The sequence below is a fragment of the Mustela erminea genome, chromosome 5, assembly GCF_009829155.1.
Source record: "Mustela erminea isolate mMusErm1 chromosome 5, mMusErm1.Pri, whole genome shotgun sequence".
NCBI classification, from domain to species: domain Eukaryota; kingdom Metazoa; phylum Chordata; class Mammalia; order Carnivora; family Mustelidae; genus Mustela; species Mustela erminea.
This window is the reverse complement of record NC_045618.1, coordinates 129,778,884-129,805,412: the sequence shown is the minus strand read 5'-3', so window position 1 is coordinate 129,805,412 and position 26,529 is coordinate 129,778,884. Positions and strand designations below refer to the sequence as shown.

At 41.9% G+C, this 26,529-nt stretch overlaps 1 protein-coding gene across 3 annotated transcripts; it reads right to left on the bottom strand.

The window, feature by feature from the left end:
• Positions 1 to 414: 414 nt before the first annotated feature.
• ALKBH1 (alkB homolog 1, histone H2A dioxygenase) lies at positions 415 to 26,524 on the bottom strand. 3 transcript variants are annotated; one of them, XM_032344807.1, is made up of 6 exons: positions 26,314 to 26,524; positions 23,353 to 23,461; positions 19,511 to 19,673; positions 8,119 to 8,209; positions 4,968 to 5,161; positions 415 to 3,973 (listed from the first exon to the last, which is right to left on the bottom strand). In XM_032344807.1, exons 1-6 carry the CDS (start codon positions 26,485 to 26,487, stop codon positions 3,544 to 3,546), a joined length of 1,161 nt encoding a protein of 386 aa, XP_032200698.1. In that variant the 5' UTR covers positions 26,488 to 26,524; the 3' UTR covers positions 415 to 3,543. The 3 variants fall into 3 exon arrangements, with proteins under 3 accessions (XP_032200698.1, XP_032200699.1, XP_032200700.1); XM_032344808.1 differs by having other exon boundaries at positions 19,511 to 19,640; XM_032344809.1 differs by lacking the exons at positions 23,353 to 23,461; positions 26,314 to 26,524 and adding an exon at positions 20,431 to 22,492 and having other exon boundaries at positions 19,511 to 19,640.
• Between the last annotated feature and the right edge of the window lie 5 nt (positions 26,525 to 26,529).

Sequence of the window (26,529 nt, the reverse complement as noted above, 5' to 3'; positions counted from 1 at the left end):
TCCCTCCACGTATTTAATGTCTGTATGACATGATTGATAGTGGCCATATAGTATTTTTTAAAAAAATATTTCATTTATTTATTTGACAGAGAGAAACATTGAGAGAGGGAACACAAGCAGGGGGAGTGGGAGAGGGAGAAGCAGGCTTCCTGCCGAGCATGGAGCCCAATGTGGGGCTCGATCCCAGGACCCTGGGATCATGACCTGAGCTAAAGGAAGATGCTTAATGACTGAGCCACCCAGGCGCCCTGCCATATAGTATTTTATTACATAAAATTTTTCCTCAAAGAAGCCTCTTTTGTTAGACCATGTTGATGTTCCTGGATTTGGAGATTGACAGATTTCAGGTAGAGGCAGAATTACCAAGTCAGAGTATTTCTTAAGGAAAAAACACACACACACACACAAAACCAAGACCCCCCAAACCCATGAACATTTATTCTTTAAAAGAGAAAGATTTCAAAAGATTTTCAATGTTGGGGGGAAACTCAGAAATACAGAAAAAGAACAACTAAACATCAACTATAGTCCCACCATCATTCATGTTTTGCTATATGCCTATCCTTGGAGTTAAAAAAAAAAAAGCATGTAAACATTCTTTACAAGATTACACAGTTTCATGACAGACTTTTCTTATTATAGTATGAGTATTTTCTCATATCTTTACCTGTTCTTCCAAAACTTAACTTTAAATGGCTACAGATTTCCCTTGTATGGTGATGTCACAGTCACTAGGATAGAACCACAAAGGCAGGTCACTTTTTGCAAAGACCAGGGCCTCTTGATAGAAAACAGTGCTCGATAACCACTTTCCAAATGAACACATGAACTCCGCCAACCAACTCCCTGCTGCTGAAAATCAAGCTTATTTAGGACTCCACTGTTACATTCTTACAGCAAAGTCTTGTGGACAGCTCTAATGACTCCTTTTGACTCATCTCCTAGAAGTGAGTGAGTGGGTTGAAGGGTACACATTCAAAAACAGAATTAGGACGACCATACAGTCTGTCATCAAACGACACCACTTCTGGGAGGACAAGGGGACGGAACCTGGGACTGCCACCACATCCCCACCGGCAGTGTGTCATCTGAGTATTGGTTTCCCCAGGCCGAACACTGTGACTCTACAGTGCATATCCTACCTCGTACTGAGCATCTATTCAGTATAAAATAATAAAGGGAAAAAAAGATCTTCCCTTGGCTCCTCCCCCTGGCTTCAGGTTCCTGTCTCAGGGTCCAGCTTCCTTTCTCGCATCCACCAACACTCTGCTCGAGGCTGGCTCCCTCCCTCAGGCCCTGCGGAGTCTACTGCCACCGCTCAACTCTGTCCTTTGCGGGGAACAGCCCCAGGTCATCTCTAAACGAGCGTGACTGTTCTCATAGGACTTGACTTACGGTTGCAGGAATTTGGCTTTCTTCTCATTTTCAGGTGTTACAAAATACTATTCCAACTCCTGACTTTTTCTCTCCAGCCGCTTAGAAACGTAGAAGCTGTTCTTAGTCCGTGGGCAGTACACATGCAGGAGGTTGGTCAGCACTTGTCATCTCCTGACTTGGAGAATGTCTGGTGGACAACTAAAACCAACCAAACCTGGGGGAGGGATCATCCTCACGGAAATGTGGAAAAAATCACCAATTTTTCCCTTTTTCTTCAATTGCCTCCTTTTCTGCTTACTGTGAAAATAGAGTCGCATTATAGAGCTTCAACGATAGGTGCCTCACAAAAATAAATAAAACTTAGAGAACTTAATGGTGTCAATAATTTTCCTCACCGTCCCAATCAGCACATCTCTCGAGGGAGTGTGGGCTGGGAGACTGGGATCTGCATTTCTCTTGGCAGGACCATTCCCACAGGCTTCTCATAGCACACATCTCACTTTGTGGGGTTTGAGTTTAGAGTCTGAGTATGTACTTTTTCGGAACCACATTGTTTCAAAACACAAGTTAGCACCTTCGTCTGATACTCAACTAACTCAAGAGCAAACTATTCTGATGCTGAAGAATGGGCTGACCTACTAGATTGCTAAACAACAGATGTGGATTTTCAGTGGGTCCTGAACGATGTACACTAAGGGAAAACAAAAGGGATTTTTCCAGTGGTGATTTTAGTAATTTAAAATTACTTAAAATACTTTAATTACATAAAAATTTTCCACCATACACTAATTTTGAGGTTATTTAGGTGTAAGGGATGAATGTATTAATTTATAATTCTTAAAAAACAAGTATCAAAATATAAACTCCATATACAATGTTCCTAAGAAGAAAAAAGGGAGGACAGAGACACGCAGACTCAGGAAGTCTTGTCCAAGCAGCAGGTATCCAAGTGGCTTCTAGACAGTCGTTCACACTGACAAAAGGCGATGTCTCGGGTCCATGCAGTAATAAAATACCGACACCATGTTTCTAGAAAGGAGCACTAAATTCCCATTATCAACTGAAATGGAAGTTGGGAGTCAATACTATCTTCATGTCATGGATGAGGAAACTGAGGCCCAGAGACATGTAAAGCAGCTCACCTAAGGGTATGGTGACTCGAGCTGGTGGGGGTACAAATATTAAAACTTGGTGCTTCATGCATTTCCCAAGCTGCCCACAATCACAAAAGATAGCAGTGACTAGAATATCAAAGAATATTCTCTCCTGTGAGATAATCACAGAGAATACTTAGGGCAGAGCGGGATGGTACAGGGCAGAACCAGCTAGAGGGCTTCAACAGCATGAACGACGCAGCAAGTAAAAGCAGGAAAAAGAAAACTAATCCCAGATTCGCTAACCCTCGAAGACAGATACAGATCTTTAATTTAAAAGAGAGAGTTTTATTCATGGAGAAAACAGTTACAGAACACCCTTGGGGCTTTTTTAGTCGAACAATTAAAACTGCATTAAAAAGCCAACAGGAAGAGTTTAGACCTAAAGGAAATCTGGAGAAACTACCACTCCTCTTCCTGTGGCTTTATATATATTTTATCTTTTAGGTAAGAGAGAGCTGTGATTAATTTCTTTCCTAGGAGACGAGGTTTCTAGTTCCATTGTCTTCATGTGTATAGGATTTTTCTGTGAAGGCCAGAGAAGACGGAAGAAAAGATCACTGGGTGGCTGCAAGAAGGAGGAGGAGCCTACTGACTGGTTCCGGGGACCATGATTTTATCACAAATCATTAGAAGGGGTAGCAGGAAGGGTGTCAGGTTTCCCATTAATAAAATTTGAGGTATTTAAGGCTCCAATAACATGGCAACTCACTTCTGCCTCTCTCAGAGGTAACGGCAGAGGCTGGGAAGGCTGTTCTGGCTGCTTCTTGGACTTCTCACGTACAACAGAACTGACATCTAACCAGACTGGCCCATGTCCAACACATCTCTGAGCGAAGTGGCTAGCTGCTTTACTCTTTAGGATGGGTTCCAAGGCAACACTGTGATCCATGATGAGTTTTTCCCTGTCTCTGTTTTTGGCTTGTCTTGATGTTAAAGTCTATGGCAATACAAGAAAGCATGGTCATCTACTGTGAGACCTGCCTGAGGAAAAGAACGGGCTCCCCAAGTCTCAGCTGTCAGGGTTTAACTTCACTCGTTTTACTTGGCAATTCTCGTCATCCAAGTGGCAGAAACCTTCTGTGGTGATGTCTCTCTTCTTCTCCTCCATGGGTTCCACAGGGAAGTCCTGGTCTGTGGCCAGTACCTGTCGGACAGTCATGTTCACACGAGCAGTCTTCAAGTAGCTGGTGCACACCTGCCAGTCCTCCTCGGAGCAGGGTTCTACCACGGAGTCTCTGGGGAGGACGGTGGGCAGAGGAGTCTCTAGGCAGCACGGCAGGCTCTCCCCCTGAGGACTTGGAAGGACCCTTGGGACTGCATGATTCAACAGGCGGCTGAAACCTGACATTACCATGATGTCACCGCTGTGCATGAACATCGCTGTGGGCACCTCATCTCTTTTGAGGCCACCCAGGAGAAAGATGGCAGACTGTCCGAAGCTATAAAAAAATAAGTAAAAGAACACACAACAGTAAGTTTCTGTTACTAACCAAGGCTGGGAAAGTTACTGCCAACTGCATTCTTTGCATATTTCAGCTCAACACCTACTGCTCTCACATCCTTTTTAATCTGTGTTAAGAGCCTTCTCTTCCAGCTTGAGTCTGTAAGTGACCAACCCATGATCTGCTGCTTAAACTTAGCAGAGCCCACAAGACTGCTATAACATAAAATCTGAAGCGCTTAAATAAGCAGATTAAAAATTTAGTTTTACTATTACCCATGTAAGTTTTAGTGATGCATCTTTAAGATTTAAGCCTCCCAATAAATTGAGTCCTTTTCTATATTTATCATGCCTGTTCACTTTTTTAAAAGATTTTATTTATTTATTTGAGAGTGAGCGAGAAAGAGAGCACATTTGCAGGGGTAGAGGGAGAGGGAGAATCTGACTCCTCACAGAGCGGGGAGCCCGATGTGGGGCTCGATCCCAGAACCCTGGGATCCTGAGCTGAAGGCAGACACTTAACTGACTGAGCTTCCAGCCTGTGCATTTTAAAGATAAGGCAATTAATAAAGGACACCGTTCAGGCACTTTCTTTGTAGGATACAGCTGTAGCACTTTGCCCAATTTAAACTTATGTCTAGGGAGTCAAGAGAGTAAACTAGTCAGGCCTCCATGCTTTTCTCTTCCTTATTCTGAAAAGGTTGCTTGTTTTGCCTTATGGCCTTCCACACACACTGATGATACCTTCCAATACAAAAGGTAGACTCCATGCATCTTAAACACAAACATTAACTGTAATTTGGTTACTACTCTTAAGGACGAGGTTAATTTTACTTATGACAACATTGTTAAGACACCCAGAAGTAAAAGACTGTAGAGTCCAACCATTTCTTAAAGTCCTATGTTTTTATTTATTTAGTTAAGTTTAGAAATGCTTTTGAATAAGGAATGAAGTGGCAGAAGGTAATCCCAAATCCCTAGAACCAGCTTACCTGAAAGACAGCAGGGGTTTGGAGTGATCTAGTTCAGATCTATCTACGTGAATTCCCAGTGTGGAGTCCAATCTGTAGTAATTCAGGATACCTGCCTCGGCTCGGAAACCCTGAAATCCACAGGCTGCAGCTACTTGCTCTGAGAGGAAAGCCAGGTCAGAAGGGAAAGGTGTATAATGATCGGCTGAGTATTTCTTTGATAAAAGTAGGGAAAATAAGAAAAATAAACAATGATCTCAGGAAAATACGAAACTGTGGCATAAGATTAATTACCACTTTAAAATGATCTAACTTATATGTAATCCTAACATAGCATGATTTATCCATCTGTTTTTGAGGCATCCAGTAATCTAATGAGATGTTCAAAACAGTGAGCACCTAGGACACGGCAGGCACCATGCCGCACAGTGCTAAATCAGACAAGCCCCCCCGCTGCATGGAGTCTACACGTGAAGCAATTACTATATCTCTCTCCGGTATACTTTAATCCCAAATAGGATCATTTTCATAGGACAAAAAAGTGACTCAAAACTGTCACTGCCAAGAGGCACATGATGACCAAATGTGATGTGCATCCTGGAACAGAAAAAGGACAACAATGAAAAACTAAGAAAACTGGGGCGCCTGGATGGCTCAGTGGGTTAAGCCTCTACCTTCAGCTCCGGTCATGATCTCGGGGTCCTGGGATTGAGCCCCGCATCGGGCTCTCTGCTCCCCTCCGCCTGCTTCCCTGCCTACTTGTGATCTGTCTGCCAAATAAACAAAATCTTAAAAAAAAAAACAAAACTAAGAAAACTGAATGAACGCTAAGAAAATATGAATGAAATATGGACTTAACCACTGTAATAATGCATTACCATTGGTCCACTAATTGAGACAAAGGTACCATAATAATGTAAAGATGCTAACAGGGATAACTAGGTGTCGGGTATATGGGAACTCTGTACAATCCTTTCAGCAAATTCAGAACTATCCGAAAATACAAAGCTTATTTAAAAAAAAAAAGGAAAGCAAGCAAGCAATTCTAATACAATTGCCACTTTGGTTTTGAGCCCCCAGCCCACAACATGGCATGCTGCCAGCTTCACTGGTCAGTCTGATGGGATGACATGTTCAAAACTTCTGAACTGAAACTACCTTACACCATGGTCAAGACAGAACCTTAATATGGAAGTAATTTCCAACATTTACCTTTCTGAATTATTTGTAGCATGTAAAGATCACAATACTCCTTTTCTCTTAAATAGAACAAAACCAATCAAAGGGCAGAACACTCTCTACAAAACCCAGCAGCTCAGAACAAGGTGGCAGTCTCCTCGGCAGACAAGGACAAGGGCTGCTCTGCTTCGTAAGCCCACAGCGGGCCGATGCCCCTCCTTTGTTTTGCTGCTGTTCTCATGTCTCTCTCTGCCCAACAACCTCAAAGCAGATTAGCAGACCCACTTCTGTCTCACCTCTCCACTAGCACCCTGACATATCCCAGGGTACAGACGTATCCCAGCTGTAGCAACAGAGGCACACCTCTGGAAAGAACTTTGGCCAGAAGTGACCTTTAACTTCACATTAAGGAAGACTTTTGTAGAAGGTCTTTAATGGATGGCCAAGCCTCTTCATTTGGAATTTCTGTGTTTTATGTTTTCTTCTTTTTCCTTAAGTGCACATAAGAAGAGTTCCCATTTAATTTCCCCAAACCAGAGAACTATAAGGTTTTTCCTCTACCCTTTTAAGTTTCAATCCCTCACAAGATCAACTGGTCAGAGGGGCACGTGGGTGGCTCAGTGGGTTAAGCCTCTGCCTTTGTCTCAGGTCATGATCCCAGGGTCCTGGGATAGAGCCCCACATTGGGCTCTGTGCTCAGCAGGGAGCCTGCTTCTTCCTCTCTCTGCCTGCCTCTCTGCCTACTTGTGATCTGTCAAACAAATAAATAAAATCTTAAAAAAAAAAATCAAATGGTCAGAGCTACTGTTCTAGCACTAGGTTACCTCTGTGGGCTTTCAACCCTACCCCCAACTGTCTGTGCACTTGTCTTCTTACTTCTCTTTCACTTTTTGCTGTTGAGTCACTCAGTTTCTGATAGTTTCTCACTCCACATTTTTCTTATTAAGTGAGAAGTCCTTGGGGAATAGCAGCATCAGCAATAAATATAACATCATAAAAAACAATCAGCTAACATGTATTGTGTTAATGCACTTAACTGCTCAGAACAAGCAGGCACTGCTGCAATCACGACGCAGGCATTACACCTTTGACGCTCGCCACCCCTCCACCCCAACCCCTTTATGAGGTACACACTATGGAACGCCAGGTTCAAACCCGGGCTGGCTAACCCAGAGAGAATCACCTGGCTATTTCCCCAAACAGAGATATCCAGTCTTCCACTGAATCTGCATCAGTGAAAGTAAGAATTATGTCATGAACATTTCCAAGCAACATTTATCATTATTTTGAGCAGTTAATGTAATTGCTAATAGGCTGATTTGATTGAAACTATGGAGCTTTTAGAAAGTTACTAGTTAGCAGGAAGATGGTCTATACCAATCTCTTTATTCAGTTTATTCTCAGAATGAGTCCTTCTATTTGGTGGCGAACATCTAATGGAGAAAAGAGGCACTAAATTGCCCATGATAAAGGAGGTACTTTTGGAAACATGGAGGTCGGGAATGAAGAAACTCTACCTCAAGAAAACACCAGACTTTGTTAGCTGAAGGACATTCTTTCCTATCTGTGTATTGCTCAGACCTTATACAGCAGGCAAAGATGCCTTTTTTGAGTTGATGGAGAACACCAGAAGCATATGGAGTTCCTTTTACTCCAAACAGATATTAAACAATAATGGAAATAAAGGTTTTAATTGAGAATTGCTCTTGAATGCAGTAAAGAAAAATCTGTACCCTTGAAATGTACTTAAGAGAAAGCACCAATGACGTCTGATGAAATAATATGACGTAAGGGCATATGAATTTTCTCTTGGGGGAAATTATTCATTCTTCTTGGGATACTGTTATCAAGAGGATTTTAAGAGATAAATGAAAGAGATCCTTCCATCAATGGATAATCTGACAGTGTACAGGTTTGCCCAGGAACATATCCAACTACTGAGCTTAAGGAGTTTAAAAATGAAGACAATGGAATTTGCAAGAACTCTGCGTACCTTACTGTCCCAGTTGTAATGGTAGCCTAGAGTCACCCAGCGCAACTTCTCTAGTAAGCTTCGGGGTCTCCGTTTATTCACTTCTTTGTTCCTGTGAAGATTGGGGACAAAAGAGGATTTATTCACCTCAAATGGCAGCCAACAGCCCTTTGCATGCATGGAATTTGGTATTCCTTGGTATAAGCTGTTAGCAAAGACCTTGAGAGGGGAAGTGAGAACAGACAAAGGAGTTGACCCAAATATGTAACACTAAAAAACATGTTAGCATTTGTTTCTTCTTCCTCTTCTTCTTCTTTTTTTTTTTAAGATTTATTGGTTTGAGAGAGAGAGAGTGCATGTATGCTGTGGTGTGGGGGGGTGGCGACGACAAGGGGGAGGGGTAGAAGGAAAGAATCCCAAGCAGACTCCCTGCTCAGCAGGGAGCTGGGCCAGGGCTCAATCTCAGGACCCTGAGATCAGGACCTAAGTCAAGATCAAGAGTCAGGCACTCAACCGACTGAGCCACCCAGATGTCCCCACGTTAGCACTTCTTAGTCCTTGGTTCTAAATCCTCTGCTGAATGGGATCAATTTTATTATTATTTTTTAAAGATTTTGTTTATTTATTTGTCAGAGAGAGAGAGAGAGAGAGAGCGAGCACAGGCAGGGGTGGGGCAGAGGGAGAGGGAGAAGCAGTCTCCCCACCGAGCAGGGAGCCCAATGTGGGGCTTGATCCTGGGACTCCATGTTCATGACCTGTGCCAAAGGCAGATGCTTAACCAATCAAGCCACCCAGGCGCCCCCATGTTAGCATTTCTAATTTTTAGTCCTTGGTTCTAAAACCTCTGCTGAATGGGATCAATTTTAAATGGCAAGTTTCCAGCATCTCAGTAATGATAAGATAAGAACAACACAGAAATATCTTTACCCGTCCATTGGAAATGGGACCAAGGGCACTACAGGTAATCGAAAATTTGGCTAACAGAACAACTGAACAATTCGGTTTGCTGAAAGTGACGTATAATTAATTATAGTTATCACTATGTTTATAACGATGGTAGCTTCCCAGAATTATAGGTTGGGGGAAAAAGTTTGGCAAAATATACATTGTATACAATAAAAAATAACTGGTTTAAAACATGACTTCTTCAACCCTGTCTAACATAGCTTAGATAATTGAGGCTTAGCTAACAATTAAGGACCACTGTAATTGATCTGGTTTCTGACATCCCCTTGTTCAAACACAGGAAGCTTCTGTAAAACAGAGAGGTGCCCTTTTTGCAATTATATCCTGTCTGATCAAATCCATGGGATTAACTACTCCTTTTCTAGAGGAAGAAGCTTCTTTGATTTACCTCTAAATATCTAAAAATACAAGAATGCCAGGCCTAATAATTTTAGGGTTTGTTTCTCCTATGCAATTTACATCAGTAATCAAACAATTTTTTTTGGTTCAAGAACCACTACTGTTTAAAAAAGAAAAGATTAGACTGCTTTAAGGAGTTTACATTTTGACAAGAGATGACAGGTAAGTATAAGAAAAAAATCAAAGGAAACTTCAAGGCAGTATAAAATTTGTACTAAACTGTAGAACATGAGACTTTGAGGGCCACTGGAATTAAGAAAAAGCTGTCTAATTAGTTAAGTCCTTATGGCAGAGTTGGGACTTGAACGTGGCATTGAAGAATGGCCATCATTTAAACAGAGTGGAGCAGTGGGCAATACTGGCGTACCACCTAGGCAGAAGCAAAGGGTTTATTAGAGGCTCAGACTGCAAGTGGCACTCACCTTGATGTTTGAAAGAGTTTACAAAATAGATGCTATCTGTCCTCACAAAGTTTACAGTCTAAGGACACTGTGACACAGATATACATCAAGGCCAGTAGCTAAAAAGGAATGGGAAAAAATACTGATTGATTGAGAGTGGTGTAGAAAAAAGGCAGAGCCTCTGAAAGGCCTGTTTACAAGGTTGGTTGTTGGCAGGCATCTGGAACTTGGACTCTGGGGAGGTTCACACCATTCCCAGAACTGCTACTCACTATGCCTAAATTTTGTGCAAAACAGTATGGTTTTGTTAAACAGCTGTTTTCCTTCTGGGAGCCTGGAATTTGGTTTGTGTCACATAGAGACTATGGGACCAGCCCCCAGTAAGAACCTGGGGACTAAGTTTCCCTGGTGGACAACAATTCATGCATGTTGTCACAACTTACTATTGGGGGGAATTAAGTACACCTTGTGTGACTTCACTGGGAGAAAACCCTGGAGGCTTGAGCCTGGTTTTCCCAGGACTTTGCTCAATGTGTCTCTTCCCTTCACCTTTTTGGTTTGTATTCTTTGAATTAGAGTTAAGTCTTATCCACAAGGACAGATATGTGCTGACCCCTCCCAGTGTATCATCAAAACTGGGTGTGCTCTTGGGGATCCCTGGCACAAGAGAAGACAGGTTATGATTAGCAGTTCAGGGGAACAATATATATGCATGGCCAGTGACTGCAACTAGCTGATGTGAACAGTTACCATGTAGAACCACCATTCATTATTTTATTTTCTATGTGTAAAAACTAAAAACTGGGGGGTGGAGGGGAAAGGAATGCATAATTACTAACACAACATGGGTTCTACCAATGTTTCTTCAGATAAAGATACAAATAAAAAAACTCCCTAATGATCCCCTCTGGAGAACATAATCTATTTTAGTAGCCTTGAGATAGAAAAATAAGAATGTCCTCTCATCTCTGGACTCCTGAGAATACTGTGGTTAACAGTGCATAGCCCACTTAGTTTCTGCCAAGTGGTTTCCAAATTTTAATGCTCAGGGGAATCACCGAGAGGGCTTGTTAAAACCCAAATGGCTGGGCCCAGGCCTATAAATTCTAATTCAGCAGGTCTAGGATAGAGACAAAGAATCTGTATTTCTAATAAGTTCCCAAGAGAGAGGGATGCTGCTGAACGAGGGAACACACTTTGAGAAACACTATGCTAGCCAAAATTAAAAAACAAGATACCTTCCACCTTTCTAGATCAATAAAGGATCGTTTTATTCTTGATGAAAAGCTCATGCTATTATATCAAAATTAGATTGATCTAAACTAATAAAGGTAAAAGAATGCAGCTCTAAAAATAATTCAGGGGGCACCTGAGTAGCTCAGTCAGTTAAGGATCTGTTCTTAATTTCGGTTCAAGTCATGATCTCAGGGTTGTGGGATCAAGCCTCGCGTCGGGCTTCACACTGAGCATGGAGCCTGCTTTAGATTCTCTCCTTCCCTCTCCCTCTGTCCCTCACCTCTACCACCAGCCCTAACATAAATAAATAAATAACTAAAAATAATTCAGAAGGCGATGGCATTTTAGACATTCAATATAGTATCACCAAGCTGCTTTTCCATCAAGAGTCAGTCTAATGTTCCTCAGGACAGGGCATACGCTATTACGATTAACACAGTTTTATGGTATTGTTAACAATAAAATCATCAAAATCATAGTAATAATTGAGCACGAATAGAAACATCCTATATTATACCTTTTAAAATCTGTTCTTTCAGAAAACCAAAAGCACATCTCTTTTCTACCTTAACTGTATCACTATAAGGAAGGCTTTGGGCTTTGCCTTGTATTATTGAGGGGGGCTAGTGTAAGGGTGTAAAAGCATTAAGTCTAGGCCACCTAACAAAAAGGAAAAACACTTAAAGACTTGTGTAGTAAAAGAAGAGCTGTGATCATTGATTACACCATCTGAGGATGATTTTATACACATACACACGTTTTGTGTAATGTGTCAAACCCAGGTAGGTTTAAGATTCCACCCTTCATTTCATAGCCTCTGAGAACACAATTTCCTTTCTTTGTATGGAATTTCTGGTAGGAAAGTAACAATAATTATAAGATTGGCCTTCCACATGTGACAGTAGGACAGGCTAACACTAGTCACTTCCTGTCTCAGCACTACTTAGGGACCATTCTGGTCCCTGTGGGTTTTGGGTAACCAAGATTCCAAAAAACTCAGTATTGAACATTGAATAGTTTAAGGCCAAAACCAAATTTAACGCATGCCCAGATGATTTTCAAGCAGGAAATACTGAGAGATGAATAAGGGGGGGGTGCGGAGAGGTGGGCTGTTCTCTTTTTAAACTTGACTTGTCTAAAAGGAGGCCAGGAAGGCTCAGTGCCAAAAGAGCTGCCATATCTGCTCTAAGGAATGCAAGGGATATGTCGGTACCTAACTTTAAATCTTTATCCAATTATCCAGAAGAATGTTTTTAAGCAAGTATGACCCTGATTATGGGTTCTCACTGCAAACAGAAACATACCACGCTCCCTGCCCCTGCTGCAGCTCCAAGCACTGGTAGGAGGAGGATGGATGGGTGAGCTGGCCACCTTCTCCTCTGGTCAATGTGCCTACACAGCAGTTTGCTCACTTTCTGTCATGGATAAGTGCTTTATGTAAGTGCTGGTATTTCTCTCAGCAATCATGTCCTCTAGTGCTGCTTTCAAATGCACCCTAACTGCATGGAAATGAACTGCCCTGCTCGTCCACTCTTCGTGCAGTGTTAGTTTGAGTGTCGTAACTAAGCACTGGGAATTCCTTCCCTTCCTTGCTTCAAGGGACGTTAGTGAATCATTATGAAAGCAACAGTACTTACTCAGGGCAGAAAATGTCTAAGATTGTTTATGGTAAAAAGCCTTAAAAGCCCCATTACAGATATTTGTTTTTTCAATCATTTTTTTAAAGTTTTATTTCTTTACGTAATCTCTATACCCAGAGTGAGGCTCAAACTCAACGATCCCAAGATCAAGAGTTGCCTACTGACTGAGCCAGCTGCACACCCAGCTTTACTATGGTCTTTACATGTAACTGACAGATCTCCCTCTCTCTGACTTCACTCCAAAGCTCAGTTCCGTATTTCCAAAGGCATACTGGACATCTTTGCCTGGCTACTTCAACAGGCATTTCCAAAAACATTAATCCCCAAACTACACTAAGAATTTTGTCTCTGCTCCTTCTCTTCTTCCAAACCTATTTCCATTAAAAATCTTAGTATATAATGGTACAATGAGCACGGAGTTGCAAATATTTTTTTGAGAGACTGATTTTTTTTCCCAGAAGTGAAATTGCTGCATCCTCTGGTAATCCTATTTTAACTTTTAGAGAGACTTCCAGAGTTTTACATAAATAATTACAGCAGCTAAGACAAAGAAACAACCTGAGTGTCCATTGATGGGATGAATGGATAAAGAAAACACGATACACCACACATAAATGAATACTATTCAGCCATAAAAAAGGAAATCCTATCATTTGTGATAACATGAATCTTCAGGGCATTGTACTAAGTGAAATGTTAGTGAGGGAAAGACAAACACTGTATGATCCTACTTACATGTGGTATCTAAAAAATCTAAAACTTGCAGAAACAGAAAAGACTAAAAGCTGCCAAAAGTGAGGGTGGTCGGGTATGGATAAGTGAGTTCTGAGGATCTAATGTACAGCATGATGACTACAGTTAAAAAAACTGTATTGTGTATTTGCTAAAAGAGTAAATCTTAAAAGTTCTCATCACGAGAAAAAATTTTGTAACTACGTGAGGTGACTTAACTTACCTAGATAATTATTTTGCAATATTTACATACCAAATCATTATACACCTTGAACTAATATAATACTGTATGTCAATTATGTCAATAAAACTGGGAAAAAAACCCTTCACCAAAAAATTCAGTTTTACCCTGTAAGTGCTACAGAGAAATCTGCGGATAATCCTTAACTTCTTGTCTCCCACTTCTCATAATCTCTTGGTCACCAGGCCTTGTTGACAATGTCTTTTCTATTAATAAGCTAAATTCTTAATTGTGCTTTTTGCAACAACTGTATTTTCTGTCCATATTCCTCACTGTCAAGAATTGCCATTCTAGGGGCGCCTGGGTGGCTCAGTGGGTTGGGCCTCTGCCTTCAGCTCAGGTCATGATCCCAGGGTCCTGGGACCAAGCCCCGCATTGGGCTCTCTGCTCAGTGGGGAGCCTGCTTCTCCCTCTGTCTCTGCCTGCCTCTCTGCCTACTTGTGATCATTGTCTGTCAAATAAATAAATAAAAACTTAAAAAAAAAAAAAAAAAAAAAAAAGAATTGCCATTCTAAGGGCGCCTGGGTGGCTTGGTTGGTTAAGCGTCTGCCTTCAGCTCAGGTCATGATCCTGTGGTCCTGGAATCAACAGGGAGACTGCTTCTGCTTCTCTCTCCCTCTGCCGCTCCCCTGGTTTGTGCTCTCTTTCCCTCTCTCTCTCAAATACATAAAATCTTTAAAAATGTTACCTTTCTTGGGGCGCCTGGATGGCTCAGTGGGTTATGCCTCTGCCTTTGGCTCAGGTCATGATCCCGGGGTCCTAGGATCAAGCCCCACATTGGGCTCTCTGCTCAGCAGGGAGCCTGCTTCTCCTCTCTCTCTGCCTGCCTCTCTGCCTGCTTGTGATCTCTATCAAATAAATAAATAAAATCTTAAAAAAAAAAAGTTACTTTTCTAAAGTGAAAAATCTGATTAATCCTGATGAATCCCCATAGGGATTCATAGGACAAAGTCCTTTGCTAAAAGGCACGCAACCTCCCTAATAATCCAGTTCTTACCTTTCCCATCTTACCTCCCTTCCTTTTCCCATAGGGGGCACTACCCTCCCCATCCTTCATGGCTGTGCCTCTGGCCATACAATTTTCTCTACTGAAATGCTCTTTCCTCTCCTACTCTCTTCTCTGTACAGCAGATTTTTCTGACTTGCTTTTGCACACACAGTTTAACCTCACTTCTTCAGGGAAATCTGTTCTAGTTTCAGTCTGTCCCTCCACTGTGCCACCACAGCACTTTGCGACTTCTATTCACCTACAAATTCTGTATGTCAGTACCTGAATTCTTCCTTTAACTGTCCCTTCCTCAAAGGCAGGGAGTTAATTTTAATCTTCATATCTGTTTTAGCATCAAGTATTTCCTAAAACACAAATGTACATTATTCAGTAATGAAAATAAGATGAAAAGGTACTATATAGTCTTTAATTGATCCTTCTCAAATTCAGCATGTTTTCATCAACCTAATGGAGGGGGTTATCAATTTAGTTAAAGTAATATTTAAAAAGCAGTTTCTAATATATACAAAGAACTGTGGTTGGCACTGAGGTTACAAAGACTTCAAGGTCTGGGGCAGAGGAGGGGCCTGGCAGGCAGTGGGAGGGAGAAGGGCCCCATGACTGGATCCACTCTAACAAGTGCTTATAATAGTTTCATAAACAAAGTCTTAAAGGAGTAGAAAAGGGGAAGAGATTAATTCTGCTTCCACACTGAGGATATTAATGCAAAAAATTTCCACATATACAAAAATGGATGCAAAACATTTCATAAGCTAACTTATGGAATAGATAAAGCAAAGTTGCTTTATTGAAATTAATTTCTCCTCGTCATCTTCTTTTTTTTTTTTTTTAAGATTTTTATTTATTTATTTGTCATAGAGAGAGAAGCGACAGAATGGCAGGCAGAGGCAGAGGGAGAAGCAGGCACCCTGCCAAGCAAGGAGCCCGATGTGGGACTCGATCCTAGAACGCCGGGATCATGACCTGAGCCGCAAGCAGCCGCTTAACCAACTGAGCCACCCAGGCGTCCCTCGTCATATTCTTTAAGGAGTTATTTTTGAATAGTTGATACATTCACAAAATTCAAAAGGTACGATAGGATCCACTTATTAGTTCCACAAATATTTGGTAATTATTGTGCACTGAAGAGTAAAAACGGAGGGCAAGGGGATGAAGAGTGAGGGAAAATGGGGGACTATTTTTAATTTAATGATAAGGGAATCATCTCTCATAAGATGATAAAACCCAGACTTAAAGGAAGCAAGTCCCTGATTACCTAAGGGAAGAGTTTTCCAGGTAGAAGGAACAGCCTGTACAACGAATCTCAGCTTGTCTGATGTGTTGAAGGGAAAGCACGGAGGCTGCTACAGCTAGAGCAGAATCAATGAAAGGACTGGTCGGAGATGAAACTGGAGGTGGCTGGGGGATGGATCACCAAGGTCTTTGCAGGCCATGGTAAAGACTTTTGATTTTATTCTAAGAGTGATGGAGTTGCATTAATGAATTTTCACTGGCCTTTGTCCCTGGCTCTTGGGAAGGAGGTTTTAAATCCTTGAATTTCTTGGAGAAATAAAGGAGTATCTTTGTTATTCACAGTGGGCCCTATGCCACAGCTAAGTTTATGCTAAGGAGATGACTCAGGATATGAGTCTGTCAGGCTAGGAAGCCCAACCATGTGATTAGAGGGATGGAGGCTTTCAGTCAAGTGATTAGCTAAACCTCAGAGGCTGGGCTGGGGGCTAGAAACGTGGAGTAAAATCATGTGACTAATAATTCAATCAAACATGCTTAGGTAGTGAAACCTGCAAAAAAACTGAATACTGGGTTTGGGAGAGCTTCCTGGGAAGGTGACACTTCCTGACTCCATGGAAAGAGGACATGGAAGCTCTGCAGTCAGGACCCTCCCAAACATCGCCCTACATTTTCCTCATTGGGACGGTCCTGACTCGTATCTTTTATAATAAAACTATAAACATAAGTATGATTATATACTTGAATTTCTTTCTTAAATTCTTTGAGTTGTTCTAGTGAGTTATGAACCTGAGAGGGTCATGGGAGCTCCCCTGAATTTGAAACCAGTTGGTCAGAAGTGTGGGTAACTTGGGATCTCCCAAGCTTGTGCCTGGTGTCCTAAGTGAGACTGGCTTGGCTGGAGACCCTGGAGACCTAGCCCTCAACTTGTGATGTCCTTGTCGATTCTGGATGATGACATCAGAACTGAACTGCAGTACTGAAGATGAGAAACTCTAAGAGAAGTGCAGGGATTTCCATACAGACTGAAGAGGGGCGCCTGAGTGGTTTGGTCAGTTAAGCATCTGACTTTGGCTCATTGGGGCCCTACGACAGAGCCCTACATCAGGCTCCCTGCCAAGTGGGGAGTCTGCTTGTCCCTCTGCCTGCTGCCTCCTCCACCCAGCTCATGTATGTGCACATGCTTTCTCTTACAAATAAATAAAATCTTAAAAAGAAGAAAGACTGAAGAGGCATGAGAACAGACACAGGGAGACGGGCTAGGAGGCTACTGCAGTCAATGATGGTGGCTCAGACTGAGGCGGCCATGACGAGATGCTGAAAATTGATTTTACTATGGTGGTAGCCTTCCTATATTTGCTAGAGTTGGATTTAGGATTTTTGAATGGCTGTGTTGTGGCTGCATTCTATTGCTGGGGTATGTCACTCTTGATTTATCTGGTCTCTTGCTGACAAACACTTAGCATGCTTCTCATCCCCCACCCATTACGAACAATGCTGTAGGGAAGATGCTTACACCTAACTACTGAGATCTTGTGAAGGCTCCAGCGATCCTATGCACTCACAGAACTAAGGTGCCCTAATTTTGTGAATAGACTTATTTTCCCCTCTAAGTTCAAATATTTCTTCTTCATTTCCTACTTAAAAGTTTCTTCTTCCTTGACCACAGAACACTAAAAAGTTAAAATGGAAAGGATCCTTAGAGGTCCTCTGGCTCAGCAGTCCTCAGTGTGGATATTATGGTCAATAATCAGAATTTCTAGGGAATCTTCTTCAATGACAGGCCCTCTCCCTTTCTGAGCTGCTCTGGAAAAGTGGGGACAGCTGGCATGTACTGTCCAGGTGACTCCAACCATGATCCAACGACCTGAAATGTCTTATCCAGTCCAATCCCTTTGTTCCCAAGATAAGGAGATCAAAACACGTATCACATAGTGACAGAAGAACTAGGGTCCCAATCAATTTTCAATGCCACCAACAATGTCTGAGCCTATCACTTTCTTCCAACCCTTGACAACAGAAGGTAGGACCACCACATTTTTAATTTTTACTAATTGGCAAGACAAAAAAAAACCCAAAACCCCCAAAAAGACCCTCACCACTGTTTACAATGATTTATTAAGGAGATTCATCTGAATTATCGCGGAAGATGATAACTGGGATTTCTGCAGTTTGTCAGAAGGAATAAAATCAATTACTTGAAAACACAGGCTGGTTTAACCTCAAACTCTAGCTCTCTAACAAACTGCACTCAACCATGATCTTCCTATACTTCACTCTCAGTTCTAAAGAAGACATCACCAATAGCTTTACAGAGCGTGTTTCCCACTGCTCCTGCCTTTCTCATTACCTGCAGACCAAGAAGGCTTCAAAAGAAAACCAAAGAATTTTAGTTTTCCTTTCCTCTTGCAACTAAAAGAACTCTTCTATTTCCCCTGTTGGAATCAGTATGACACAGTTTCTGAAAACTGAACCATTAGAGATCCTAAGTCCAAAGAGAAGACACAAAGCCAGAGCAGGGGTTTTAATGGGCTGCTCCGAAGATTTCTCGTATATTACCCTGTTTAATCCTCACACTGTTAAATGAGGGAAGGACTACTATGAGGCACAGAAAGGTTAAGAAACTTGCTCAAATTTACATACCTAGTAAGTGGCAGACCTGGGATGAGAACCCAGGTGGTCGTAGAAAGAGAATAATAGACACAATTAAAAAATAACTTTTTCTTCCTTGATACCTTCTTCTGCCTAGAGGAATTATGTCTCTCTCTGGCCCCCCACAGCATTTTTCTAAACACCTATTCTGACACTTTCTAAGCTCTGCTATAATTATTCCTGTTGACATTGAGTTCCTGCCATAGACTATGCCCTCCTGAGTACAAGGAAAGTGTCCTGAGAATCTTTGTATCTCCAGTGCTTAGCATCATGCCTGTATACAATTAATCCTCAATAAATTTCTGTGGAACGATGGGGCACCTGACTTCAAAACAATTATGTATTTGTGAATGAATAAAGGTTGATTCAACATTAAGGTGCAAACATTAGTTCTCATGAGGAACAACTGATTATAAAACTGCAAGTAGCGGTGACTTCATCTAGGAGGGTAGAAATAAAGAGGTTTTGGTGTTAATTTCTTCCAGGGTACAAGTCTTCAAAGGAACTCACAGTTCACTTTTTAAAAACATCTTATTTTTTTAAGTAATCTCCACATGCAATGTGGGGCTCGAATTCACAACCCTGACATGTAAGTTTTGTGGTCTATCACCTGAGCCAGCCACGTGCCCCTGGAGCTCACTTTAAGTAGAAAAAGGGCTGAAGCTGGACCAGTTGATGATTAATGAGGATAAACTCAAGATCTGAGCTATGATAAGGAAATACTTAAAATGGATCTCAATTTAATGTAACCGTCAAAGCATCTGTCCAAATGTTCCCAGGGGAAAGAATGTAACTGTGCTGCTTCTGCCTGGAAACAAGGAAAAAATACAGTTCAGTTACTTTCACTGCATTGTTCTAGAGGTCCTCTAAAGATGTGCAGGGTGCTGAGCTGAATATGAACACTTACCTCAGAAACTCTTTGCTCTGTTCCCACAGGTCCTGAGTCTCTTCCTGGGTCATGTGCTTGTCCAGGTTACACACATTTGGTTTCTGGGAATATAACTTAAGGCACTGCTTCACCCAGTGCCACTGGTAACCTGGGAGGAAGGGGTTTGGGATAAAAATAAATCCTATACAAAAGGACAGGTGGGGAAAAGGAGAGGAGAAAATTCTCCATCAGTTATTGATATAACTTGTTTTCGATGACATCCTTATACACACTACCGTATTATTTATTCCCTCTCCCCCTTTGCTCATGCTTTGTGGCTTCCACATTCATAAGCAAATGTTCTCATTCCTATTCTCTGATTTTAGAGGAAGGGAAGAAATAAAGAAATTCTCAAGAGAAACAAATATTCCACAAGTATCTGCTGTGCTACCCCAAGGCAAACTTAGAACTGCTCACGCCACAAGTCACCCCTCAAATCTGTACCAGGTATTTATCATTTTTAAAAAAAGATTTTATTTATTTATTGGACAGAGAGAGAGAGAGAGAGATCACAAGTAGGCCGAGAGGCAGGCAGAGAGAGTGGGGGAAGCAGGCTCCCCGCCAAGCAGAGAGCCCGATGTGGGGCTCGATCCCAGGACCCTGAGATCATGACCTGAGTCGAAGGCAGAGGCTTTAACCCACTGAGCCACCCAGGCGCCCCGGTATTTATCATTTATAAAGGTGGTAGCTGCTTCCTGCAATTACTACCTTTGTGAGCGCTCAGTGGCCCCCCTCCCGGCCTTTTCTGTCTTCTAGTATCTGGCTAATAATTCTTACATTAAATTCCCTTAGTTAAAATAAACTGGTGTGATTTCTGCCTGTGACTGAAATCTGATGGACGAAACAGGGAAGATAGACGCTGTGGAGTACATCCACTCAGGACGGCATGATGCAAATACCTACAGCACGTGTGTGGAAAAGGATTCTGTGACCTTGACAGTAGTCTAACGTCATTCTTCTCCTGTGTCCAAGAGGAATAACAATATTTAACTGGAATCCTATGCAGGCAAAGGATCCATTCTTTAAACACTCAACGAACATATGCTATGTACTTTCTTAAGAATTAGAGATGAAAAACTGTCCTCAGTGAAGCCCCTGGTGACTGAACAGCAGAGACCGCCTTTATCGGATAATGCCTTGCAGAAACCTGGCTATAAAAGGAAACAAAAAGTTGAAGAGCAGGCATGGAAGAATAAAGAATTTAAGGGGAGAGTTTATGGTTTTTAGGGTTGGGACAGGCCTACGCATGCTTACAGATAATGCAGAAGAACCAGCAGTGATTGGAACTGGTGGAAAATGGAAGAGAGGAAAGGAGCAGAGCAAGGTCTTAAACGCTGGAAGGGGTGAAAGAAGGTGGAATCAAGAAGGTGAAGGCACTGGCTTTCAACAGAAGGTGTTCCTCTTCCTCTAAAACTGGAGGACAGGAGAGAGAACATTTGTTTCTGAGTGGAGGCTACTTCTGCACTTCATGCACCAGCAAAATTCTCCAAGTAACTTTAGAGTATGACAGGACTGTCAATATTCTGAGAGAGAGAGAGAAAAAAAAAAGATATGAAAACCCCCAACTTACCCACCAACAGCATTACTTCACAAAATAAAGATTATAACATTCCGTAAAATATCAGATTAAAGGAAGACTACTGCTTACCCAGTAAAAGGAAAATGAATACCTTTTAGACAGTTCACTCTAGACGACTGTTGCTTTCTTTTACTGAATTAAAATTTGTCTCCTTTTAATTTTCATGCATTGATCTTAGGTTTGGACACACAGAGCAACCCCTAAATTAGTTTCACATTCTTCAAAAATACCTCTAGCTTTCTCTCATTGACCAATCATTTACTATGTGCCATGCATGGGCTTAAGTACTTCACAGTGTACTCACATTTAATCTTCACAATAACCTTACAAAGTGAGCACCTTTTTATACACATTTTACCTATCAGAAAACCAAGGCCAAGAAAGATTAAGAAACTTGCCCAAGGTCATATAGTGGATGGTAGAACCATGACTTGAACCCAGGTAGCCTCGTGTCAGAACCTAGGCCTTTACTACTAGTACCTACTGCTCTCATCCCTTTGTGGTATGACAACCTTTCAAATGTTGGATGCTGTCAGGTTCCCTCTCAGATTTACTCTTCTTTTGACCCATGACTTCCTGCACATTCTTAAAAGGACAGGTTGTGGTTACTCAGATTCCTTCACAACAAGCAGAAGTTCACACAATCCCTCTGATCAAGTCTGAATCAGAGACGGTCATTTCCCACGTTCTGGACATCGGACTTCTACTAAATGCAGCTTCAAATGTCAGGGAAGACAGAATGAAGTCTCTGAGGGTACCTCTAGTGAGGTACCAACTCACAAAATGTGACTTAAGTGTGAAATCCCAGAAAACCTCAAAATCAATACAATTATTTGGACAATAGATAAACCGAAGTAGGGTTGATAGCTTTGTAGTCTTAAACAATTTGTTAAGAGAAGAGGGCATAGCAAGAGAGAAACAAGGCCTTGAAAACAGGAGGTAGGCCTGAAATGTCAAGGGCAGCCTTCAAGAACAAAAGGTACATATAAGACTACTGGTGATGCACGCTCCTCATTCACCCAAATTCATGGCGAGCCACACTTTCATACATTAAAGCCATCATCTGGCTCTTCTTTCATGAAGAATTGAAGTGTACGAGGCCTTTTAGGGAAGTACGGATACTGTTATGCCATCCTATACTGTTAACAAATATATCAGTGTTCATAATTATTAAGAGCTGTGACACAGACCTGGCCCATGGCATAATGAAAACTGGTATTTTTTAGGCATTTTTCTTGCTTTTAATCTTTGAAATCACAAATACAGTGTTAACTTTATGTCCTCTCCATGAAAAAGGATGACAGATAAAAGCTTATTTGATCACATAAGGTATTTCTGTATTTTCTATTTAATCAATTTATTTGAGAGAGCGAGAGCATGAGGTGGGGGGAGGTCAGAGGGAGAAGCAAGCTCCCCGCTGTGCAGGGAGTCTGATGCAGGTCTGGATCCCAGGACCCCGGGATCATGACCTGAGCCAAAGGAAGCCACTTAACCGACTAAGCCACCCAGACGCTGTGCATTTTCTAAATAGTTCATAATAATTAATCTACAATGGCCCCATGATCCTAAAAGAAAAAAAAAAAGATTAGGGGCGTTTGGCTGGCTCAGTCAGGAGTATGCGACTCTTGATCTGGGGTGTGAGACTGAGCCCCATATTGGGGGCAGAGTTTACTCAAAAAAAGATTAAAAGCATTACCCATCTTTCATTATGTTAGTTTCTAGATGTGTAATGTGAGCTACCCAATATTACTGAAGTGCAAAATGCTAAATGATTTAGTTTATTAGGGCTTTTGATCGCATTAACTCATTAATGTTCTTTTCAAAAGCTCAGCCTTAATAATAGCAACAATTTTTAGGTTGTTTTCTTTTTTTTGCCACACAAAAACATAGAGATTTTGTGATTAGAGCGACTATTATGAATTGTTCCGTCATTCAAAGTGGTTCTTCTGCCAGAGTAGCTGTTTGGAATTGTGGCAGGGAGCCCAGAATCAATGTGATAATTTTTGATTTGTACCTGGTGTGTCACTTTCTGCACTTAAGGTAGGCACTACTGACTCCTGTTCTAACCTTTGGGAATTCTAAATAAATGGACATCTTAGATGAGGCAGATTTAGAAGGAGTTTGGGAGTGAAATATTTTTGTGTTCAGTTTTCCTCCTTGTCTATTTACCTGCTTACAACTCCTCTCCTGAAATTAGACAAATGATTATCTGATTTTGTCTTCTGAGGTCAGCTGCACTCACCAGGATAGCCTTGGAGTCCATAAGCTTGCCACTTGCTGACTGGCTGAAGTCCTGCTCTATGTGCATCGTGGTCACTGACAGAAGACACACTCAGCTGAGATCTAACCACCTGGCAGAAAGGAAAGAGAAGTTGGAGGGCTAAAGCTCTTTTGCAAGTCAGATCTGATAATCTCGAACTTCTAAAGATATTTCTGGTATAAGGAAAAATTAGGAGTCCTAAGTTTGGGCTCCTAAACTTAGTTCTACCACTTACTTGAGGTAACACTTAGGTAGGTCAATTAACTTTTTTTTTTTTTTTTTAAAGATTATTTATTTATTTATTTGATAGAGCAGAGGCAGAGGCAGCAGCAGGCAGAGGAAGAGAGAGAAGCAGGCTCCCTGTTGAACAGAGAGCCCAACATGGGGCTTGATCCCAGACCCTGGAATCATGACCCGAGCTGAAGGCAGATCTTAACCAACTGAACCACCTAGGTGTCCCAAGTCACTTGACTTCTTAGAGCCTCAGTTTTGTCATCTATATACTAACAAATATTAGAAAGCAATACAAAATGAAGCAGTAGGAGAAGCAGGCTGATTTTGACCTTCAAGACTACCATTTTGTATGACACCACACCTTTGTGGATTTCTTCTAAGGCTCTAAATTGTGAGAGATGTACTGAAATATTCTCAGTGAAAATTCTGTTGACCTCAATTCGGTCCAACAATAACGCTTCAGAGGCACTTGTATACAGTTGGTGTTTTAACAGACTTGTGAGGAGCATCAGGCAGGGGAGGTTTAGAGAATGAAGAGAGTGCTCCAACCAGACAGAATAACTGTTTCAGTAAAACTGGAAACCCTGTTTGCTAAAAGCATGTTTATTCTTTTAGATGAAACTTCAAACTGAAACTCAGAGCTTTTGCCTTTGTTAATCACTGAGAAATTAAGTTTTTCCAGGGCCCATGAAGTTTTCTTTGCATATAAGAGCATCTTACGGATGGATGGCTCATTAAATTGGTTAAGGCATCCAATATTCAGTCACTAAAGTAAGGACATTCAGAAAACAAAACCCTTTATTCCTCCATTAGTAACAAACTTAAGAGTCTGGCTTGCCTTAGAATACATCAGATGTTCTCTTCCAAAATGATATGATCTCTTATCCTATCAACTTCACCAAGTGTAGAGATTTCCAGAAAAAAATAGCAACTAGTGGCTGGTCTATTATTACCAGTCTCTGTAATAAAATGGTTATCTGGAATGTTCTGAGAGACCTCACCAGCCAATTGTTCCAGGTACTGATAAGATGTTTTTATTTCAAACACTTTATAATGATCTTTCAAATAGACCATACTTAGTGATGCACTGTAATTCAGCAACACCCTCATATCTGAAGTTAAATTTGTGGACCTATTCTCCATGCTAAGTTGAAACAAACCTCTGAGTCTTTAAAAAAAAGCCCTCCTTCCACTCTTGTCTGTTAGCTATCACTTTCTTCATTGCTCATTAGTTGCTCTTATAGCAACTTTCTTCTCTGGTTTGCTACTTTCAATCTGTTTTGAGTTGAGGAACGAAACATCCCAAGGTTTTGTTTTGTTCTGTTTTAAGATTGAATCCTTACTTATTTGAGAAAGAGAGGGAGAGCACAGTGAAGAGTGAGAGGAAGAAGCAGACTCCCTGCCGAGTAGATAGTCTGAATGCTGGGGGCTCATGACCTGAGCCAAAGGCAGAGGCTTAACCAACTGAGCCACCCAGGTGCTCCTAAATATCCAAATTTTTATGTACTGAATGGATAATGTATTTATTGAGTGCTTACTGTTTAAGATACTGTGCTAGACACAATCATCTCCTCAGAGGCTTACATTCTGAAAGTATTTTTGAGAGAGAGAGATAGAAAGAGAGAGAACAGGCAAGCACAGCAGGGTGGGTAGAGAAGGAGGGACTCTTAGGCAGGCTCCATAGGCTCATTGTGGAGCCTGACGTGGCACTCGATCTCACTACCTTGAGATCATAACCTGAGCTGAAATGGAGTCAGAAACTTAACCAAATGAGCAACGCAGGCACCCCCATTCTAAAAGTATTTAAGTATTGCAGCAAAATATGGGCAAAAGGAGCTGAATGAGGATCTGACCCATGTATATTATTCTTAGAGACGTGACTTTCTGTATGCTATTTTGACAACTCTAAGACCACTTCTGTAAACATACGAAGTTCCTAAGAAGCTGAGTTCTAGACAAATATGGTGCTACGATAGCATTCCGATTTTATTGCGGGCTATATATAAGCTTAGAAAGAATTCTGCATGCAGCCATCTGTGGACAACACTAAGGCCAAATTAAAGGATCAGGGATCCTCAGTGCGACAGCGACTGTAAAGAAATTACGCATTATAGTACATTTGTGATTCTCCCTGTACCCTCTGTCCTCCTTTAGATTGCCTTTCTTATTCCACGGGGGAAGGTAGAAACAATGGATAGTGTTTGGATTCGTTTGCCCTTTATTTTCAAACGTGGAGAGATCATCTCAATCGTTCAACGCCTTCTTGCTAAAGGGCCCAGGGACGACAGGGAGCAGTTTTGTGGACAATGGTTTAACAACATCGATCCCTTCAGTTCTGGGACTACTCAGGTAATTGTTTTCTCCCCCCCCCCTCCCCACCAAGCTGCAGAGCGCTATCCTAACATCTATGAATACAATTTATGCGTTTTTACACAAACCGAAGTAGAGATGCAAATGGACAGTTAATGTTAGGAATACAACAATTCCCAAGCATTGAGGCCGCAGCCAGGAATGGCCGCGTGGAGGAACCGCAGCGCAGCTCTTCACCGCCGAAGTGTGACGCTTCGTGGACACTTAAACTCCGCGCCCATGGAGAGCGGGAATTACTCAATAACAGTCTGGCAGCGAAAAGAGGTGAGGGGGACCCTGAAGCCCCTCCAAGAAGCGAGGCGAGGCGACCGGGGACCCGGGATGCTCCTCTGTCCGTACCTTGCGGGCACCAGGCCCCGAGCCGCGGGGTGCCGAGAAGTCAATGACCGCTCCCAGGTCTGCGGTCCCAGGGCGACTCTGCCGGTAGAAGCGGAAAAGCTTCCGAAAGGCGTCCTCCCCTGGCTCTGCCGCCAGCGTCGCTACAGAGCCCACGGCTGCCGCCATCTTCCCCATGTCGCTGTCTGGCCTCTTCTGACCCGGAAGCAGATCTGCAAG